Source organism: Sparus aurata, chromosome 12, assembly GCF_900880675.1.
Source record: "Sparus aurata chromosome 12, fSpaAur1.1, whole genome shotgun sequence".
NCBI classification, from domain to species: domain Eukaryota; kingdom Metazoa; phylum Chordata; class Actinopteri; order Spariformes; family Sparidae; genus Sparus; species Sparus aurata.
Genome location: NC_044198.1, coordinates 17,289,809 through 17,312,316, shown reverse-complemented (window position 1 = coordinate 17,312,316; position 22,508 = coordinate 17,289,809). Strand labels below are relative to the sequence as shown.

General features: G+C 42.3%; 1 protein-coding gene across 13 annotated transcripts in view; it reads right to left on the bottom strand.

The window, feature by feature from the left end:
- Positions 1–22,508, bottom strand: part of dnm1a (dynamin 1a) — a 58,615-nt gene that overhangs the window by 22,015 nt on the left and 14,092 nt on the right. For 6 of the 13 annotated variants that reach the window (XM_030435622.1, XM_030435618.1, XM_030435619.1 and 3 more), the window contains exons 2-16: positions 20,152–20,225; positions 18,932–19,081; positions 18,570–18,773; positions 17,734–17,832; positions 16,465–16,625; positions 15,477–15,619; positions 15,254–15,389; positions 14,025–14,092; positions 13,055–13,193; positions 7,671–7,757; positions 6,735–6,805; positions 6,550–6,601; positions 5,473–5,484; positions 3,865–3,894; positions 3,431–3,544 (exon numbers count right to left, since the gene is read on the bottom strand). In XM_030435622.1, the coding sequence (XP_030291482.1) occupies positions 3,431–3,544; positions 3,865–3,894; positions 5,473–5,484; positions 6,550–6,601; positions 6,735–6,805; positions 7,671–7,757; positions 13,055–13,193; positions 14,025–14,092; positions 15,254–15,389; positions 15,477–15,619; positions 16,465–16,625; positions 17,734–17,832; positions 18,570–18,773; positions 18,932–19,081; positions 20,152–20,225 (1,540 nt within the window). Of the gene's footprint in view, positions 1–3,430; positions 3,545–3,864; positions 3,895–5,472; positions 5,485–6,549; positions 6,602–6,734; positions 6,806–7,670; positions 7,758–11,465; positions 11,605–13,054; positions 13,194–14,024; positions 14,093–15,253; positions 15,390–15,476; positions 15,620–16,464; positions 16,626–17,733; positions 17,833–18,569; positions 18,774–18,931; positions 19,082–20,151; positions 20,226–22,508 lie in introns of all 13 variants that reach the window. The other 7 variants (XM_030435625.1, XM_030435623.1, XM_030435627.1 and 4 more) reach the window with 3 other exon arrangements.

The window sequence follows — 22,508 nt, the reverse complement described above, 5'->3', positions numbered from 1 at the left end:
TTTTTTTTTAAACTCCCTCTCCCGCCTGAGCACACAAAAGCAAAGTAGAGAAGGAGCGGAGACGTTCACACGGTGTCCCATCACATCACAGAGCATCGTCTGCAGGGATGAAAAGCCGCAAACCAACCTGTTTCCATTTAGAGCCCTGCCACCATGTCACACACACACACACACACACACATATAAACACACACACATAGTATAGCAGACATGTTTCTGGTGAGTGCGTTGAAAGCAGCAGTCTGCTGTTTCCCCCCAGGATGTTTACAGCTGGGATCACCAGGCGAGTCTGGCTTTCTGGCAGCTTTACAGCAGCAGCAGGGAAACCCGGCACACACACACACACACACACACAAAGAGGGGGGCACCCAAAGAAAATACGTCCCGATGACATCTAAAGGAGCTTATTTGTGTGTGAAAGTGAAAATGTCCCTGTGTAAATACATGAATTTTATTACAAGAACATACAAATATCACATCTGACGTGTTCGGCTTTTTTTCTTAAAGTGCGTTTTTGTTTTCTTTTCGACCATTTTTTTCTCCATTCACATCTCTCACCCTCCCTCCCTCCCTCCCTCCCTCCCTCTTTAAGCTACAGAGCAGCCTGATTCAAAGAATTGGCATGTCCTGTGGTAATACAGACCAGAAGGTTTCTAGGCGCGCACACACACACATTTACACACACACACACACGCACACTAACCAAAACATCCTGGCACCGCTAGTTGGGTTGAAAGTTATTATTAGTGTCTGGGGGTGGTGTGTGCATGTGTGTTTCTGTGCCTTGTGTGTATGTGTGTTACCAGGCTGCGGCGAGGGTTTTCCCCATGACGAGAGGCAGTCAATAAAACGGCGCTGCGCTGTTTTGCGAGTTGGTGTTCGGTAACATGTTGAATGTGCCTGTGTGTGAATACTAAATCCACACAAAAAGATGCACAGATGGATTTTTTTTCTCCGCAGGTAATCAAAAAAAATAAAAATAAAACTAAACGTGAAACTGTTTCCAACTTTTTATCAACTGTGTGTATTTTGGCGAACATCCACCCAGATGCTCATTCGAGTGTAAGCCCCTCAGGAGTGCTCTAACCTGTAGCGTATGTGCTCTTGTGCGACTGGACTATGTAAAAATGTTCAGTTTGGACAGAAAACAAAATGGAAAGTTTCTCTTTTCTCTCATTTTCTTGTCTTTTTAAAAAAAATAATCTGCAGCGCTGCAGTGCCCTTTTGGCCTCTGCGCTGAGCCTTAACACCCGCACCCATGTGTTGGTTTTGGGTCTACCCACGCCCCTCGCCCCTCGCCCCTTTAATGTTCAAATAAATATACAGAACAAGAAGCGAGGGAAAGACAGAGGGAGGGGATGGGGAGGACGGAGAGGGTGACGGGGAAAGACTGAGACAGAGAGAGGATGGAGAGACGGGTGAGGGGAGGGGAGACTGAAGAAGAGTTTCCTCGAGGATGTGTCAGGGAGCGATGGGAAATAAGGGGAGGAAAAAGGTAGGAAGAGAGGCTGTAAGCGCTAAAACCCCCAGCACTTTCTACCATCTTCTGTCTCCCCTCCTCCCTCCCTCCCTCTTCTCCTCACTTTCTCCCCCTTCACATGGTCCTTGTTACTCCTGCTGCTAACCAGCTAACAAGAGACACTCCTGCCTGCTCCCCTTTCCTCCCCTACATCCCCAGTCCCGCTCTCGCTCCGTGCCCCTTTCTTTGAAATGAAGTAAGTTTATTAGAAGCAGCCTGTGTGTGCATGTGTGTGTGCATGTGTGTGTGAGTTGTGTGTGTGTGTGTGTAATTGGGACCAGGGCAGGGCAGGGGGCTCTGGTATGCACATGTGTGTGCCAGCTTCGGTGTCTGACATACTGGGGGGTCCTGACTCTTTGTGAAGGGCCTTCTCAATGCTACACACACACACACACACACACACACACACACACACACACACACACACACACACACACACACTCATGTCAGAGAACAGAGCGGCTGTGGCTAAAGCCTGGAGACAGCGAGACTGTGGCTAGCTCCTAATAGTTCTGCAAAGCATCATGGGACACCGCTCTGACCAGTCGGTCCAGTAACAAAAGCACGTGGAGGACCAGCAGTCAGTTTCTGCCCGTGGGATGAGCTGGAATGAACTCTGGACCAGAAAGTGGAAAAGAAACTCAAGTTATCGCTCTGATCCAACTGAAATCAACCTCCTGGTATTGTAATTTGCTGGAAGTTATTACAAAAATGCTGCAGTTAAGATGAGATGCATAGCGGTGGTGGTGTCTGAGGTTGGCCAGTAAAGATAGCTGTTCACAGTAAAAAATGCAGTGTCCCGGTGCAAAACATAGTTTGAGTCTGAACCAATGAGGCTTATTAACATTTCAATATGACAATTCAGCTACTAAAAATAAATTAGTTTGTTTGCAGGGACGGCTGCAAGATCATTTGGGTTGCTTTGCCAGACACAACACAGGTTTGTTTTTTATTAATGAATGTGTTTTGAGACGTTCCATAAAACCTTCAAAGCACCAACTGCATAATAAATCCAAATATTAGACACGAGAGTGAGGCCCAGACCCCGACAAATGTCACATCATCGTCGTGATTTCAAAAGCTCTTTCAGCAAAAAGAGAAATGAGGATGCAAAAACAACATACCCACTAATCATGAATCACATCAAGATCGCAATATGTGTCAAAATAACTGCAATAAGACTTCTTTTAAGAAATCGTGCAGCCTTTATCGACATGAAGGACTTTCATAGTAGCACCTGAAATAAAACTGACAACACTACACTGCATGACGATCAAATTGCCCGGCCGATTTTTATTCCTGACATTTTAAAAAAGGACAAATCAATGCCAGCGTTTACTATCGTGAAACCGCAGAACAAAAAAAGTGCAGAGCCCTCGAGGGATTAATACTTTTTTGCATTCTAATCATTTGACATCTGTAAAATGTACAACTTACCGTTGTCACAAACAAACCAGACAAAAGGAACCCTTACCAAAAATATTATTCAAAATCTAGACTGTTATCATATTTCTTAAACACAAAATGTTCAATGTTGACATCAGCCTGAAGAACTGTGCACCGGTCGACTCATTTTGAATCCCAATAATTTTTTCGAAATCTCAAAATGTCATTAGGGACATTATTTTTTTTTTCATAAAATAGTAGTTGTGTATATATTTTCCAGTGGGTGATTCTCCTAACTCCCTTCTTTTCCCTTTTGAGGACAAAGAGTGTTTTTCTGCCATCGCTCTCGTCCCTACAACAAGCTAATTAGTGAGCTGTCACATTATTTTACCGTTAATTTTTTATGCTGCTTTGTTCTTTGGACAACACGAAACACACGAACAAATGCACAGCCATCAGTTTGACTTGACGCGCTGAGGATTTGACGATTAAAGTGTCTTTAAGCGCGAGCGTGTGTGAACTCGCCTCGTCATCTTTGTACCAGGACAGGGACTCGGCGGTGAGGACGAACCAGTACTCCTTGGCTCCTCCCTTCATGATGCCGATGTTGTTGATGGTCAGCCAGCCCTTCCTGATCACCTGAAAAAACACACAGACGATAATGGAAAGTGATTATGAATAACATCCAGCGGGTAGAAAATCAATTAAATTGACTCTACATTTGTCAGACTGTGTATGTAGCACAGAGACACACACACGTACCTACACTAACAGTTGAATATGATGTCACTGCTTCTAACGGAGAAAAGAGGCGACTGCCACAAACAACAGCGGGGTGACGCTCACCTACACGACTGAACACATTCCTCACACTCTTTTTTTTCTCTTCCTCTCCTTATGCTTCATTCTCTCCACCATACAGAAACTATACACACATTACAGTACAGGGTGTTATTTACCTTGAACCGATCGCTAACTCCTCTCTCCGGCTGAATGAGAATGTGGAGAAATGTTACAAGGCTACACCAACGCAGGACATTTTAGTAAAGGGTTGGTACCAGCACATTACAGCTGGCTGCTGGGACGGCAGCAGCGGGGACAGCAAGCAGGGTTGGAGGCAAAGGGGGAGTCAGGAGGCTACAACAAGAGTGGCCCATGTCAAACCTTTCGGAGGCCATGCAGTGAAATGCAGGAGCCTGACTGTTTTATACTGCATGTGCTTCTGGAATGGAAGTGGTGGAGCGATCAAAATCCAGTTACCAGCATATTCCAGCTGCTGTTCTTTCAGTCTACTCTGACATCATCTTAATGTGCTTTTTTTTTTAAATCACTGTTTGTAACTTATGTCCCTTTGTGACAACTGTTGATGCGCAGCCTCCTTTTTCGATTCAATTGTATTTATATTACACAAAATAAAACAATAAAAAAAAGAGTAGTGCCTACACACTGACACCTAGGCACAGATTTATTTGAGGATAAAACCCTTCAAGTGTCTGGACCTGACCTCACACATTACATAAAAGAAATGTGGGTTTGGAGTCAGTGTACAAATGTAATAAGTAATGTAATAAAATCATATTACATTACACTCCTGCACATCTGTTGTTCAGCTTATTCTTTATATAATCTTTTGAGAGGTAAGTCCATAAATGTGTGTTTCAAAGGTTCCTTCAGTTTTCAGCACGGAGGTCAGATGGTTGTTTAATCAGGCTAACAGAAGCTGTGGGGCCGACTGCCTCCATCAGTAAACAGGAAGTGAAGATCACCACGTAGTTTACAATGTGCCCCTGACCTTTGACCTCAACCTGGGTGGTTGTTATGACAACTGACCACAATGGAGGTGACTTATGTCTGGCACACCGCAGCCCCCCGGGGCCTTCTGCTACTTTGGGGAATAGAAGAGGGAGAAGGAGGGGAGAAATCTAGTGACGTGTAGATAAAAATGTTTGGTTTAAGCTCTTTGAGCTCTCCCTTTCCTCCTTTTTGTGTGTGAGGCAACTCAAAAACACACCGAGGGGACTTTCTCTTTATCTGGTTCAGACTACTGCTGGGGGGCGTCTCTTCGCTGCCAAAGCAAACTGGCCTCGGTGTCGGAGACACAGCGAGCATCTAAAAACTGAGCCTTTCAACGAGACTGAGAGATGACAGGAAAATTACACAACGTGGAGGCGAATCTCAGTCGGACTCTTTTGTGATCTCACGGCCCTCCTTTACTGTAAATGTGTGTGTGTGTGAGCGTCAGTGTGTGTGTGCCTGCAGGGAGGATACAGCTGAAAGAGAGAGTAAAGGGAAGCAGCCAAGCATTCCCCATGACAGCCACCTGCTCATTTACTGTTAGTCAGCAGGAAGCTCGTTTCATACTCGTATACATTCACACACACTCTCAACTACAATCCAGCACATATAAAAGACATACAAGTTTAACGATATGTTGATACACGTATCCTGACGTAAGCAGAGCGTACAATCATGAGCACATACGCATGACAGCTCACTTCCAGACATGCACAGAATCTCACAGTGTCACACTTCCAGCACACACACACACACACACACACACTACTCACCATGATCTCATCCTGAAGCAGAAAAGCCACAGAGAGGAAGGACAACACAGCGAAGAGAGAAACGAGAACACAGCAAAAAGAGAAATCACTCAGAGGAAAGTAGAGGAAAACAAAAACACAGACACCAGACATCAAGAGCTGAAGAGAGAAAGATTTAAGAGTAAAATGTGAGGAAAATAGGCGAGGATTGAGATGTTTGAGAAGGCAAGAGCGGAGTGTAAATCCTGATAAATGTGTGTTTATCAAATCCCCATTATGTAGCCATGAACGTGATACTGTCACATATCTACAGCAACCAGTTAGCGTAGGTTTTGCTTGGCTGCTTGTTTAGCACACAGCTAACAAAAACGTGTCCAACTGAAGTGAAGTTCTGTGGAAAAGTCACAAAAGTCACGTGATTTCTTTATAACCAAATTGTAACTTTTAAAATTGTATTTCTGTTTCCACCACATTCACTACTGCACCTAAATAAATGAAAAAACCTGTCGCACGTGTTACGTAATCGTCTCTTACTGTGATGAAGTTCGAGATCCAGATAGAGATTTAAATTTTTCCGACCATTTTCGGTGATTAAAATGACAGATTTTGAGGATTGTGCAACCCTGGCAGAGGTATTCTAGCGCTTCTCTTTTTGATATTAACATCATGGTCACCGTTTTTAAAGCCACGAGCTGCACGGACTCCTCCACAAACTAAGGTCCGGTATTTTTGCTGACGTCACCGTGACCCTCGCCAACAAGTTATTTCAAAGATCCAACAACTGTCGTCCATTAGCGTGTAACGCGTACAAAGGCTATACAGGGCTGCATTGTGTAGGATATGGCCCGTTGCCCAGGGTAACAAGATACTGTATAGCTGTGCTAGATTTAACATAGGCAAAACAGAGAGCTGAGTGCTAACAGAGCAGCGCCTGAGGCAGAGACTTGCATGAAGTTCAGATGTCATGTGGCTGGCCAACAGATGAGACGTTCAGTCAGGAGAGATTTTTCCTGTAGCTCAGAGAGAGATGAGTCCGTACCGTAAACCTGTAAAATGTCAAATAAAAGTCTACACTGGACATGGCAGCGTGTAAAGTACCTGGTTGCCAGCTGTCTTCTTCTTGCTCATTTGGCTGATCCTCTGCTGAGCGCTGCGCAACAAAAACACGTCAGAACACTTTGTTTTTAATTGCACATGGACCGATGAATCTCTGAGCACTAAACCCTGCAGTGATTGTAGATGAATGCACGCTATAATAAAGGAGGGAATAAACAGAAGCTCACTTGGCAAATCCGATGAAGTCCTCATGGTTGGTGTTCATGTAGGACAGCTCGATGTCTATCAACAGCAACACCTGAAAAAAGAAAGATGCATCATTTATTCAGTTATGATATAAATCAAATTTCTCTTTTTGTATCTGCTAGATTCATTGTGTGTGCAGCTGTTTGTTTGATGTTATCATCAGAAAACAAGTGTACATATTACAAAATTCTAGCATTCTAATTTTATTCGACTATGTCGGGGATGCCCAGTCGGAGATGATGATTCACACATTTTATTTCGGCTCAGCTCCGTCACTCCCTTTTCACCTGTCTTTAGCGAGACTTCCATGAACCGGTTCAAAACTCTTGCTGCCAAGCTTCTGACCAAGTCTGCCAAAGATCCCATGTTACACCAATCCTCATGTCTTTACACTGGCTGCCCGTCAAAGTCTGAGCCAAATTCATGATCCTTGTAATCACATTCAGAGCCGTGCACGGTCAGGCACCTGCCTACATTAAAGATTGGCTGCTGCCATAAAATTCAAGCAGGAGTCTCGTTTCTTTTCTGATTAACAGTCCTAAGTATGATACATCTCATGGATCAGGATGAAGATACACTGGACAGCTTTTCAGCTCCATGTGAAGCCATATAAATAAAATTATTATTTATATTATTGCATTGTCCTAATTGCAAAAATTTAATTTATATTAAAATTATTATTTTTTTATTTCATTTTCGTTACAAACATCTGTCGGTTGAAACTGAACCTTATGGCAGGCTGACTTTGTAACACTCTGGGCAGCCCTGCATTATTTATTCTCCACCCTTCATTAATTTTTTTAATTCTTCTCGAGGTAAATCTTTTTAGAAAAATTAGAAGCAAGCATTGTAACATGGCAAGTGGCTTTAAGCTTTGAGACACCATAAAACTAATTTTAGTTTTGTTTTTATGTTACCTGTCCCTTTGTGCGATTTTCTCGATCCCTGATGTGCTGGGTGACGATTCTCTCCATCTCCTCTCTCAACAAGGGATACTGAGCCAGCTGTGAGCACAGGACACAGTAGGTAGGTAGCAAAAACAAACAAAAAAAAAAACACACATGCAAAGGGTCACCCACGCACACTCTCAAACCTACACACAAGCTTCAGCACACCACAACTTCACCTATCACACTAAATCACAACACACGGTTCCACTAATACAACACAATACGTTACAGAAACGAAAAATCAAACAGGTTATGTTTTTAAGGAGTTTATCGCAGACGCTGCTCTAGTACTCCGCACACCCTGACCAGTGGGTGGATTTTTATGTGCAAAATGTCTATTTGTTGCCAAAGTGGAACAAATGCAGAAGAATAGAGCAAAGTCTGCGATATTACCACACAAACACAGAATAAACAATGTTCCTGGCAGAAAAGATTCTTTTTCCCAGCACACTGTGGGTCTTTTTCCATGAGCTCATTGTAAACCCACGAACGCAGACATTGGTGGGCCTCCAATGTGACACAAACACATTTGGAGAAGTGTGAGGAAAGAAGAAAAATCGAAACCAAGAAAAATCACAGCGCAAGGAAGAGAAATACACGCCGTTTTTTTCTTGCAAGTTACAATGCATCTTTCATGTCTGCCGGACAGTTTGGTGATAGACCTCGTTCTGGTTCCAGAGGTTGATTTACTGCTTCCTGTGTTTGGGCCGATTACAAAACAGAGAACATCTATAAAAAACTAAATGCTTTATAATGATGGGCCACACTGGTAAGATGAACGGCAGTCAAATTACAAGCATTAAAACTAATTTTTTCACACTTTGTTCTTTGCTAGCAATATAGCAAACTGAATCAGAATTGAGTAGCAATTAGCCAATCATAGTTGAGCAACCATGACGAGGCACATCAGGTGTTGAAGGAAGAACTCTACATTAAAAAACTGAGAGTTTAGGAGATTACATCTTCTTTCATATCCCAAATTTGATATACAACAGCTAAAGATTAAGGCAGGGTTTAAACTGTGTGTTTGTCTGCTCTGAGATAAGCTCCAAACGCTAGCATACCCGGAAAATCCCCTTCAGTCATATCCTACCATTACTTAAAAATCCAAGGAACCTTTCATTGGCTTACTACATTATTTTTTTGGATTACAGGCTACAAAAATAACTTAGAAAGAGATACCAGTATAACAGAAGTTAAACACTATGATACATTTCAGTAACAATAGCGGCTCGCTCCTGCTCTTTGTCTTATCGAAAAATATAATACAGCAATTCTACAGCAGGCTAACAAGCTTTACAATGCAAGAACAATTTAATATGGAGTTAGCTTAGTTAGCTAACTAGCTAGCTACAGCGAGAGTCAGACTGAAATGTTGAATAGACAGCTGACACTTTCAATATGTTAGCTCGATGAGCCAGCTACAAGACTCAGACTGAAACAGAAAATGTTTCAACATGGAGTTAGCTTAATTACCTAACCAGCTAACATTTGCTATAATGAGAGTCAGACTGAAACAGTAGAAAGAAAACTGAAAATGTTTGCCTCAACATGGAGTTAGCTTAATTAGCCCAAAAAAGCTGGATTTTGTTTACTTTTGTATGAAATTTAAGAAAAAAATCACCATAGATTTGTATAAACATTCGTAGAAACAGAAGGGCCAAACCTCTTTTAAATTACAAAAATATGTCAATGTACAACTTGGTAAGCATAGATGGTAGGCTAACATTGTCACCAGTGTCTTATTACTAATATCATTGCTGTAACCTGATTTGATATGGTTTATTTTCATGGTTTTAAACATCTCGTGAATTCCCTCGAATCCTAGAAAATTGAAAACCATGAAAGAAAAAATTTACAAACAAAACTCCACAAACTGTGGATGTATTTCAATGTCCAAGCAACTGAAAGCAACAGAATTTCTGGAAAGGTGCATGGAAACTTGAAGACAGACGGTTAAAGGCTGTGAAAATTTGATGAAATGTTCAGTGTCTTTAAAAAAAGTGACACAGAAACACAAAACAGACAGTTGAAAGAAATGTTTTTTGTAAAAACAAGGCAGCAGGCAGAGGCTCTCAAATTGGTTCAGACTGACATGCAATGCAAAGGAGAGCAGGGAGGGAGGGATGGGAGAGAGGGTGATGGAGAAGGACTTCAAACTGACCCCTTTGTGGATTTTCCCAAACACTGTATCTTATAATACAGTATCTTTTAAATATAGCATGTCTCTGAAAGTGAAATTGAGATAAAAATGTGACAGAGAAGAGAAATCCAAAGGAGGTCATGCTTTCTTCTTTTTTTTTGGGTCATTTGCTTTGCGAGGAAGCGGCCAGGTTCAAAGGGTTAGAGGACAACAGGATGGAGAGGACGAAAAGAGGAATAAAACGAGAAATAAAGAGGTGTTCCAAGTACGTAAATTAGTCAGCGAGTGGAACGACACAATCAGTCACCATACTGACAAAGACAGGAAAAAAAGACCAAAGTATCTTTAGACATCATATAAGGTCAAATATGAAAGAAAACTATCTCACATGCAGGTTGAGAATTTGTTAAATTGTCAGTATAAGGCCATTAATTAACAAAAGACAAATAACAAAGAAAGTTTCATTAAGATGCTGATTACATGGTTACACTAGAAGATTAAAAGTAAGAATAGACCGATATCTGCTGGCTGAAGTCATATTTTTAAGGAAAGATGTAGTGTTTTTATCAACACCTGCTCTAAATATACATGTAACAGTGGTTTCTAATCAGGATGTTTTGAGTATTTAATTTGATTCACTGAACATTAATAAAATAATCTCAATACACTGAACATTGGCAGGGTGATGCATTTTAGCCACACGAATGCCTTGTGGCTCTCAGTATTGATCGGCCCTCCACTTTAGTCCAGATTGATCTATTTATAGTACCAGCATTGATTTTGTAATCCTTTGACTCTTCCTTTAGCGTCAATATGAGGTCAGCATTTGTGCTTTTGAGTAGCCTAAAATGTCACGATATTGAGATATTCAGTGACATCATCACGTCCAAAGCGGTATTTTCTCCAGTACTTAGTTTTATGATGAAGTACCTGTAAAACTAATGGTTATAAACTGCTAAAAACAGATGTAGCTATGAAAATGTTTGATGTAAGACTGGGTTGCTAAAAATCACTGTGTGTCATAATGATGACGTCAGCATTTAACTCAAAGGGTACAGCTTAACAGCGCTAGCCTTGCTGCTAGCTTTACTGAACCTAGATTCTTGTTTATAGGCAAAAAAAAGTCCTTATTAAAAAACGTGTTAAAGTTTGAAAATGTCTCATTTGAAAAGGTCTTTAATCTCTTTTTATGTGCAAATGTTTAAATTTAGCACTGACGCTATCTTTAAAAGCGTTGCTGATAGTCAATAGTAGCTCATGCCTTCGTCATGGATGGTTACATTTCAATTTGGCTCTTTATGCGAACAATCTGTCTGGTGTATTAATGCTTTGATAAAAGTTTACATTTATGTTAAACATGGCATTAAGTCGACTTAACTGTGTGGGCTAAATCAATAAAACAACTTCTACATTAACGTAGAATGGAAATCTTGATCATTTTCCCCACTGTAAAGAAATGTTTTCTAAATAAGTAATATAATGTTCAACTCTCATTATATTATCTAAATCTAAATAAAGGAAGCAGGTCTTTTTTCCACTCCTGCCCAGCCATCGGTCTACCCGTACCTTTGCGGTTAACAGAGTTAATAAGAGTGGCTTGGTTCTCTTTGGCATTTTACCTTGTGACTACACTTTTGTATGGTGGAGGTGAGTTCGCTCACTACCATATCTACACACTTCAGTGTGGGCTCCTTCAGCTTTTGGATCTGCTTTTTCACTATAGCCTCAAAGGCCAAGTCAGGGGTGAACAGCCCCGTCCTGTAGGGATAGGCAGGCGGCACGGGAGAGAAGAGGAGGACAGAAAAAAAAAGACAGAGACAGAAAAAGGTGGAGATAGAGGAGGAGTAAAAGCACCAAATGAAGATATAAAGGAACAGGCAAACAGAGAGAAATGAGAAAGTGAGGATGTGGGAAGGTAAAGTATTTGAAATGGAACAGAAGAAACAACAGATTGAAGATAAAAAAATAAAATAACAAAAGGCAAGAGGTGTGGAGGTTTGGGGGGGGGGGGGGGGATAAACAGCACAGAAGGAAGAAAATGCAAGTGAGACATTTGGTTTCCCCTGAAGCCATTCTAGAAAACAGGACAGTGCTGGAGTCTCTCTCTATCAGTAAAGAACGGTGATAAAGAAGAGCGTGAAGAGAGGAGGAGATAGAGAGAGCTCCCAGCCTGCACGACTCCACCAGCCAAAGAAACTCCACAAGCGAACGCACAGCGAGACCGCAGCTGTGCACCTCGACGTTCAGCCAAAAAAAAAACCTGCTGATCCCTCCCTGTGTTGACCCTTCCCCCACCCGTCCCTCCCTCTCCTCTTGACTTCCAGAGGGAGAGCAATCATAACAGTTATTATCCCGAGGCCTCCAGGTTGTTGCAGTCCAACCGCTGTTCAAATTGTTTGGTCACAGTGGATCAGTTTGGATACAGACTACTGATCTTTCTCTTGGCCACACTCGTAAGCCTCCGTAGCTGAGACTGCATCCCCCTGTGGCCCACCGAAGAGCTGTTAAACGTAACGGTCATGGCTCCTGTCTGCTGCAGGTGCACGGCTTCAGTCTCACACACAAGGACGTCTGAGCGCTGAGGTCATCCAATATGGCTGCCAGGTACTCTAAATGACAAATGAGTGCCTAAAAATACGTTTAGTATCTCACTCGAGGCTCTTGAAAGAGAGGACCCGAAGTGAATAACCCCAATGTGCCAAAACAGCCTGACTCAGGCTGCTCTGTTATTCCTGCTTTTGAAAGCGTACATGATGGTGTTAAGTCAAAATATAGTTCCCCACTTTGAATGAACTGACAAAGGAGCAAGAGCAGAGAAGAGAATACTGTTAGCTTTCCAACGCTGGCAGAAAGCCTTTTAATCAAAGTCATAAACATACATGAAAGTTCTGAGCTGAGAACTGCTGCTCCGACATTTAACGTTTAACAGGTAACCGTATTGTGATGACTTCTCAGCCTCCACACTGTTTGGTTTTTTTTTTGCCTCCAGCACAGCTTTCTACCACGGCCAGCCTGTCCAGCCAAACCCGTCCAAAGCGGCAGTGTCAGCAGGCAGGCAGGCAGGTATACACCGCAGCCCACCCCACCACTCCAGGTGTGGAGCGAGCAGGCGGTTACAGTAAAGGGAGTGAACAGCAATAGGGACCTTGCAGATGAGGGTTGGGGGGGGAAAAATAAAAAAGTGCTAACTACCGTTTATTCTTTTTACCTTCTTGGTACACTGCCTAACCGTAATGACTAGCTCAGAAATGACCATGTCCACACATTTGGTGCAAGGCTCTTTAATCTTCCCAATCTGCCTTTTCACAATGGTCTCAAAGGCCATGTCCGGGGTGAAGAGGCCAGTTCTGCCCGACAGAGAGAGAACCAGCCACGGGGCGAAAAAAAAGAAAAAAAAAGAGAGAGAGAGAGGGATGGAGGAGAGAAAAAAAAACAGAGGGAGGGAGAAGGGTTGGGTAAAGAGAAGAGTGTTAATTGTAAAGAGTCACCCCGCAGTTTCTGAGCTTTTCCCCCGAACATAAACAAACAGGACGGAGAGAGGGAATGAGAATGGAGGTAAAGGAAACGACTAACAAAGCAGCATTTGAGAGAAAATATGAAGTTATATCAAGTAATCAGTTCCATTTCTAGAGCAAATATCCCCTCAAGAAACCAAATAATGTTTAAAGATCTGGCTACAACCGACTGCTTTGACTGCGAAAAAACCCAATCATCAACAACTCATTATAGCCTGTAATTATCTGATTTAGACGGACCAAAAATAGTTTTGCACCAAATATAAATCTGAATGATTTTTCTGATGTTTTCGGTCTCATTAGGTGCACATGTATCATCAAACAGAGAAAGAGAGGACAGAGTGGGTTACCACATGTCCCAGATAAAAGGTGCAGGACTTCCCCCAATCAGACAAATGACCGACAAACAGGCCACACAAACATATCGTATCGTATCGGAGGAACCCATCTGATCCCAAACCCTCTCTGTCTGAGTGTACCGATGCCATTAGTATTCAACAGAGCACTCAGTCTGAGTATAGAGGTCCTTGGCAAGATTAGATAAGCACAGTCAGTTAGATGCAGTCTGGCTATCAGAGGTGGCTGAGATGGAGAGAGGAAGCGGAGGCGAAGTAAAGAAGGAGGGGAGCAGGGATGGAGGGGTGAGCCGGAGGGTGGACGTGCCTGATTCCGTGGATGTTCTTGATGGCGTAGCTGATCTCCTTGCGGAGCTCTTTCTCATCGAACTCCATCTGCAGACGAAACGGGGACGACAGGAAGGATTTAGTACACACACTCTTTCTGTTACAGATCCATAAATCAGCTCAACTTTCTCTCTCTTTAATCCTTTAGTCTTTATTTTCTCTCGTCAGCTGAAAAATGCTTTTCTTGGCATATCAGTTTCTGATAATTAGGATTTATACAGTTATTTGAGTTCACGTCTAAACATCCCTGTAATCTGTCAAACTGTTAACGTCACTGCGATCCAGATTCTGCACATATTTTCAGTACAATTTCACTGCTTTTGTTATTTATTGATTAGACCAGTGCCTCCAGACCTGGGGGTTAGGATCGCCAGGTTTAGAACCACATGATCTCAAGGACGTAGGGACTATTAAAGGAATAGTTCACCACTAGCAATTCGAGATTTGAACTACCAACGCACTGTACAGTATTTTTCCCTGTACAATCTGTTTTTAATTTGAAATGTCTCCCTTTTAATTCCTGTTTTGAACCGTTCTTTCCCACTTTCCTAAACAAAGTTTCATAATTTCTTCGAAGCATGCATTACAAACATATGAATCTTTTTTTTTTCTGCGTTGTCAAGTCAAGCTTCTGGATAGCAAGCAGGCTGCTTGTCCTCTCAGTGGGAAACCAACATTTTTCTGAGGCCTCGGTCACAGACAGTGAGTTTTATGTCCTCAGAGGGAGGCTGAGAGAGGACGGAGGAGAGGGACGGATGAAAGGAGGTGGGGATGAAGGAAGTGAAGGGCTAACTGAAAGAGAGCGTGACGTGTAAAAGAGGGCGTGAGGTAAAAGGGCTCAGGAGGTAGATGAGGGGAGGGAGGACGTGCTCGGGATAAAGATGATGTGAAAGGTGAAGAGGGAGGATGTGGAGGGGGGAGGGGAGAAAACGAGGAGGGATGTAATGAGAGAGTGGGAAAAGCAGAGGGAAGAAGGTGAAGTGAGAGGAAGAGATGGCAGTGCGAGAGGTTAGGGAGGAAACAGGGAATGTTTGGGTAGAGATGTTTGCCCTAATGCAAGATAAGCTTTCATTTAAGACATTTTTACCTCATTTAATGTACACTAGCCAATATACAGAACTGTGCTTCTGCCATCTTTTCCCTTCATTTATTGTGTGCATTGCTAAAAATAAAGAGAGAGGAAGAAAGGCTAAACTGTCAGACACACACCTTGACCAGCTCGAAGGGGAAGCGTTCATGGAAGATGCGATTGATCCTGGCACCGCCCGATAGCTCAGCTGTGTCAATCTGGTCCCCGGAGCCCTCTATACACTTCTCAAAGTCCACAGAGAACTGCTGCACCATCCTGCAGGGACACGCAGACACATGTATCAATAAAAAGTTTTTGCCCGTTTCTGTCAATTCCATCTATCTTTCTACCGCATCTACTCACTGGAGCAGAGCCTTGGTCTTGCGAGAGGGATCGTCAGGTCTGAAGTTCTTGTACTCCTCCACCTCCTTCTCTATGGAGAGCAGCTGGCTCTGCAGCTTGGTCCGCAGGTTCGGTAGGGTGTCCCGGATGTGGTTGGTCAGTTGCTGTGCAGGTCAAAGGTCAGGGTTAGATCACGGGGAATACGGGCAATGTCGGAATCACCCAGCGTTGACGTATGTTCCCATTTCGCATCTTGGGAAGTCGTTTTGAAATGACAGGAAATTTCATTCAAAGAAGTTGCTACTAAATAACTTTTCTTTTCTTTTCGAAATTACATGTGATAACAAAAAATGATATACAATACGTGAATTAATAAGAAGTTCTCAAGCTGCAACTAAACATTTACTTTTAACCACCATGTTTCTATGTATATGACGTTAAAAGTGGCAAGTTGTGTAGCAAAAACTTGTTCCGACTCGAGGAGGCGATTATACGGACATAACATAAACCAACCATTACTATGTGTTCCTGTGCTGTCGGAATTATTGGAAAAACGCTTTTCCAACTGGGAAAATTCATGTGAATGCCCTCTCAAGTCGGAAACAACAACTTGGGCACACGAGTTGGCGGGTTGACGTCCTTTGACACTGAAACATGGCGGAAGATGGTTACCGTTGGGTTGATGGTAAGAAGCCTGAGCCAGCCATTCATTGTATCGTCACTGTATTGTTTCCTTTGTTTTTCCTTGTCACCCAAATACTGGAAACACCTCTAACCATGTTGTTTAAACAATCTGAGCGATAAAATGCAAAAAAAAAAACCCAGTGACATGGCGTAGTTCTGACATGGCGCACATGAACACACCGAAGTTGGAAGACCAACTTCCCAACTCTGGAAAATGGAACCATCCGAAGAGCATGTGAGCACACTATTAGACCTGGAGTTGCTGAAAAAACAAAACACACATAATGCAGACACTTGTGACCAACACTCTTGTGCATATACACACCTGATTGAGGACTTTTTGGAGGTAGGGAGTGCCCATGCGTTCAGCCAGGTGTCTGTATGAAGGGTGGGAGAGGAAGAACTTTCTCTCAGCCGCCATAGCAGCATTGATGTCCTTCCTGCCGTCTATGTCCTTCTGGCTCCTGTTCACCACGCCGATGTAACCTGGACACAAAAGACAAGGGTCCACTCAGACGTTTACGACGCAGTCTGAAAAAACACTGGGAGATTTTTTTTGCAGAGAACCAGATCCAACTCTTTTTTATCACTTTCTGGAATTTCTGAGAGCGGACTGGAACAGATTCAATACTTGTGGCCTGACTGGTAATTTGGAAGATAATACAGTCTTGCATTAAAGAATCTGGGATTGTGTTGGGGCTCTTACTTTCTACACATGAGCTGCGTTCAAACAGCCAAACCCAAAATGAACAGCCCCTCCAGGACCAAACCGCTTAAAACTGTGTTTAATAATGTTTAGCTGACAAAAACCACATTTTAGGAGACGGCGGGGTTAGAGAAAAGAATACGGGCGAAGGATGAAGAGGAAAGAAAGGAAGGAAGGAGGCATTACAAGAATAAATGTCTGCACGTGTGTGTCCAAGTTTTTAAGACAGAAAGGGAAACAGAAAAACAAGCAGGAGAGTTCAGGTCACACAGATCCCGTTTCACCTCCAGTTAAGTTTTCTCATGCATCACTCGGTTAAAGGCCGTTTCATGCTCTATAACTAATGCAACTGTGAGCCAGCAGCCTTGTAAATGTGAGCGCCGGCAGGATTAGACAGAGAGGGAGAGCAAGGGAGACGGGGAGGAAAAGAGACGGGAGGGAAAAACGTAGAAAAAACAAAGGACATGGAAAATATTCAAAAGCACATGCCTGGGTTCTAACCAAGAGCAAATGGAAAAGAAAATCACCACATCAGCACATTGCAGGAAAGGGCAGCTCACAAGATACATGCAAGCTCTTTTTCAAGACAGTGTTTCAATCTTTTTCTCCCTTCCCCTTTCTTCTGTCTCTGTCTTTTCTTACTCAATAACATTTTATCCCACCCCCCTTCCTCTTCCTCCCCTCTATCCATCCATCCGTCCGTTTTCTGTAACTTTTTTTTCTCTGTGCTCTGGAGCTCTGAACATCTCCGCGTACGACTGCCTTATTACCACAAGAGGGAAACAGTGTGTCATTGTGACGGTCTTGAAGTGGAGAGAAGGAATGTGTGTGTGTGTGTGTGTGTGTGTGTGTGTGTGTGTGTGTGTGTGTGTGTGTGTGTGCACTCACCCCTCCTGAGTGGAAGCAGTTTATTCTCCAGGATGTCCTTCGCGTCCGTCCCCTCGTCCATCAGGTCGAGCTTGGTGATCACGCCGATGGTCCTCATACCTACATGAACCCACAAACACACACACCACAGTGATGAACAGTCCTAAATATGAAACTGAGTCCTGAACAGAAATGCAGTCAAAAATATATATGTTATATAATTAAACTGAAAAACAAATTAAAAGATGTAATGTCTAATAATGATAACGTATTATAATAATTAAAACCTTTCAAATAATAGATGAATAATCACGCATTTCATGTATGACATGCGTTATTATGTCTTTTGTATCCGGCAAATAAAATGTGATCCGTAACAGCAGGAATAGACACGCATCAGAATCCAAGCACTGGCAGGTTTGATGGGGTTTTGCAAATGACAGCGTGCAGAATGATCATTTTATCTCAATGATTTTGATTTCATTGTAACTGAAAACACAATTCTATTATTCTTCCAGCCCTACTTTATCTGTTTAAGTCTTTGGCAGAATGAGATTTGCTGCAGGATCTTAAATGGATTGCAGGTGAACATGGCTTTCAAGGCAACAAGTAAAACCTTTGGTCTGAAAATTAACTAGTAACTACCAGATAACTCTAGTGGGGTAGAAACAACAATCAACAACAATAACAATCATTGAAATGTGATGGAGAAGTATTAAAAACAAGTAAAGCACCAAAAAAAATTACACTTAATAACACTTGTGCTTAGTCACTGTCCTCCACTGGTTTCTGTATTACAGTATGTGGGTCTATTTGTGTGTGTGTGTGTGTGTGTGTGTGTGTGTGTGTGCACCCACCCTGAGGGTCGACCTCTTTGGCAATCTTTAAAGCGTCAGAGTTGGCCAGATCAGAGTTGGCCGGGGACACGGCCAGCATCAGGCAGTTCTCCTTGGTGACGAACTGCATCAGCATCTCTCTGATCTGGGCCTCGATGTCCGCAGGTTGGTCGCCCACCGGCACCTTGGTCATCCCCGGCAGATCCACCAGGGTCAGGTTCAGCACTGTTAGACGAAAAAAAAGGGAACAGGATGACTAAGAGAAAGCTAAGAGGGCTTTGCAGATGAATTGTTGCCAAATAAAAAAGCATTGTGGTTCATAAGTTATTGATGTCAGACATGGATAAATTTAGCCCCAACAAATACAGTTTCGCCAGCCTCACCATGAGGGGAGTAGACACGCAGGTTGATGGGCACAGGGGAGATGCCCTTGTTTGCTCCAGTGATGCGGTCGGTCTCTGCCTCGATCTCCTGCCGCACCTCATCAAAATCGATGAACTTTTTACCCTTACAATGGAGGAACTCTGCATATTCTGAAAGAGACAGTAAAGAAAAAGAGATCAACTGAAGTGAAAGTAGTGTAAGAGAGGAAAGGACAAGAGTGAAAAAGACAGCAAAAATGAGAAAAGCTGAACTGTTCCAAATTGGGGTGTAATCATCTCTGAGTTTTGAAACTACAGTTCCCATAATTTGAGGGCTTTGTGTACGTGGCAACTATAATGTTGTAAGTCAATATTGTTGTCAATACTTACAAAAAGTATGCCAAATTAGCACTTAGCTGTTCATGTTTGTAATGGGCCCGTGGACCTACGGACAACTTTCACTCGGTGACTATGATACTGACTAAAACCTTAAAATGTGAGAAATCTGAGGCAGGTTCTGGAGTTATAAAAACCATTGTTTTCCTATGACTTCTGAGTGGATCTATGGACTTTCATCCACAATGGACATTAGAGATATTCTCAGAAGGTCATGGAGGCTTCAATGCCAATTTGCAGCTCTTTTGGACTTGAAGGATTATAAAGTACCTTAATTGTCTCTGTTAGCTGCCTCACAGTTGGTAAAATATCTGCCATAAGGTAACCCAGCAGCCATGACTGTGTGTCAAAATTAAATTAGGTTTAATTAATTTCTGATCCACAGTGAGAGTGAGCTGTGAGGGGGGAAAAAAAGATTGCTAGCAGGCCCCTACAACAATCTAATTAATTTAAAACCGTGATTAACATGCGGATGCTGCGTAGAGATAAACGGAGTGGAACAGAAGATGCTGAAGGAGCAGTGTGGAGAAGGATTGTATGGATTCCAGAGGGCAGAGCTGAAAGCTGTGACAGTGTCTCAACTGCTTTCTCCTTCTCAGAAGAATCAAAGAAAATGCTTCATGAATTTATGAATGGGGCTGTTATCCCGTTCACATTTCCAAGAACAAAGGGAATAGAAAAGGGAAAGTGTTTTGCTATAGATGTTGAAATCAGTGCCAAAGTGTTTTAAGATGCTGTTCATTTAACGGCCACTAGATGCTGAGTGGTGAAACAACACATTTATCTATCTTCCATTACATGGAATAAAAGAACCTCCTTGGCGTTTATGGTTAACATGTATCTACCTGTGGGACTGTTCATCAGCTGCAGGACCAAAGGACGACGAGTCACAATGCCAGAGCCACGGGGAAGGAAATCCCTGAAACACAACAGACAAAGGACGGTGGTCAGTGAACAACAAAGGGAGTAAAGTCAAAAAATCAATCTCGAACATTTTACATAAAGCAGAAACACTGCAAAAACAAACAAATCCATCCAAGAAATCAAAACAGACACAATGTGTGAATAACAACATGAATCATCAAATAACAAAAAAACGAAAGAACGTGAGTCAACGATAATAAATCAGCCTTCTGGGGAATTTAGAAGATTGAGGTTTTTAAAAGCATTATTCCCTCAGGAAATCTGTGCAAAGTAAGGACACGTGCCAGTGTGATGTGTGTGTCTGTGTGTGTGTGCACAAACAGCTTATCCTCACACAACAGCTGTGGTCACCAGGCTCAATGTCCATTTGATTTACTGCAGTGCTTTTTTCTTTATGGGTACAACCAGTTGGAAAACTACCGAAACTATTCCTGGATTAATCACCTGTTCTTTCGAGCTCTGTTTCCTCGTCGAGGTTTGTTTCCCCTGGTCCCACCCCCATCCGAAATGCCCCGAAGGGCGAAGGAAGCACGCATTCACAAAAAGCTCGCCCCCGAGCTGTTGTGCTCGTAACTTTTCATGACTTTTTTTAGCGAGTTTTATCTGAGGATGTTGTATTGTAGACGTGAAATCCAAATTTCATGACTGTCAAGTTATATTTTTAAACTGGGACAACAGCATATATGTTTGTGTTTTTATGTCTTTATCAACACGACCAACAACTGTTATTTCTATTAATAAAAAATATCATATTTGTGAGAGACTTTTCATTTAGAATATTATGAACTTTTGGAACAAAATGTGCTTATTCATTTATAGGCAAATATAAATCGCAATTTTATCATATTTGTCTTAAACCCAGTTCCATTATAGCGGTGAAAGCACATCCTGATACTGTTCCCCCTCTGTTCAGTATGAAAGGAGGCTCAGACATCAAATTCATACTCTTGACTTGTTTCCCCACAACAGATAAGTCCTGTGATTTTCAGGCTGATATCATTAAATTTGACCATTTAAACAGGGGGAACGCATCCTGACAGCTTTGAATATCACTGTCAGATACTGTTCCCACTTTGTTCAACATGAAAGAAGGCTCACACATCTTTCAAATTCATACTCCTGACTTCTTTCCTCACAACAGATAAGTTGTGAGGTTTTCAGGCTGATATTATTCATTTTGACCATTTAAACCAGGGGGAACGCATCCTGACAGCTTTGAAAATGACTGTCAGATACTGTTCCCACTTTGTTCAATTTGAAAGAAGGCTCACACTTCTTTCAAATTCATACTCCTGACTTCTTTCCCCACAACAAATGAGTCCAGTGATTTTCAGGCTGATATCATTAAATTTGACCATTTAAAACAGGGGGAACGCATCCTGACAGCTTACTGTCAGATACTGTTCCCCCTCTGTTCAGTATGAAAGGAGGCTCACACATCTTTCAAATTCATACTCCTGACTTCTTTCCCCACAACAGATAAGTCCAGTGATTTTCAGGCTGATATCATTAAATTTGACCATTTAAAACAAGGGGAACGCATCCTGACAGCTTGAAATATTACTGTTAGATACTGTTCCCCCTCTGTTCAACATGAAAAGAGGCTCACACTTCTTTCAAATTCATACTCCTGATTCTTTCCCCACAACAGATAAGTCCTGTGATTTTCAGGCTGATATCATTAAATTTGACCATTTAAACAGGGGGAACGCATCCTGACAGCTTGAAATATTACTGTCAGATACTGTTGCCCCTCTGTTCAGTATGAAAGGAGGCTCACACATCAAATTTCATACTCCTGACTTCTTTCCCCACAACAGATCAGTCCCTGTGACTTTCAGCTGATATCATTAAATTGACCATTTAAACAGGGGGAACGCATCCTGACAGCTTGGAATATTACTGTCAGATACTGTTCCCCCCTCTGTCAGTATGAAAAGAGGCTCACACATCTTTCAAATTCATTACTCCGACTTCTTTCCCAACAACAGATAAGTCCTGTGATTCAGGCTGATATTCATAAAATTGACCATTTAAACAGGGGGAACGCATCCTGACAGCTTGAAATATTACTGTTAGATACTGTTCCCCCTCTGTTCAACATGAAAAGAGGCTCACACTTCTTTCAAATTCATACTCCTGACTTCTTTCCCCACAACAGATAAGTCCTGTGATTTTCAGGCTGATATCATTAAATTTGACCATTTAAACAGGGGGAACGCATCCTGACAGCTTACTGTCAGATACTGTTCCCCCTCTGTTCAGTATGAAAGGAGGC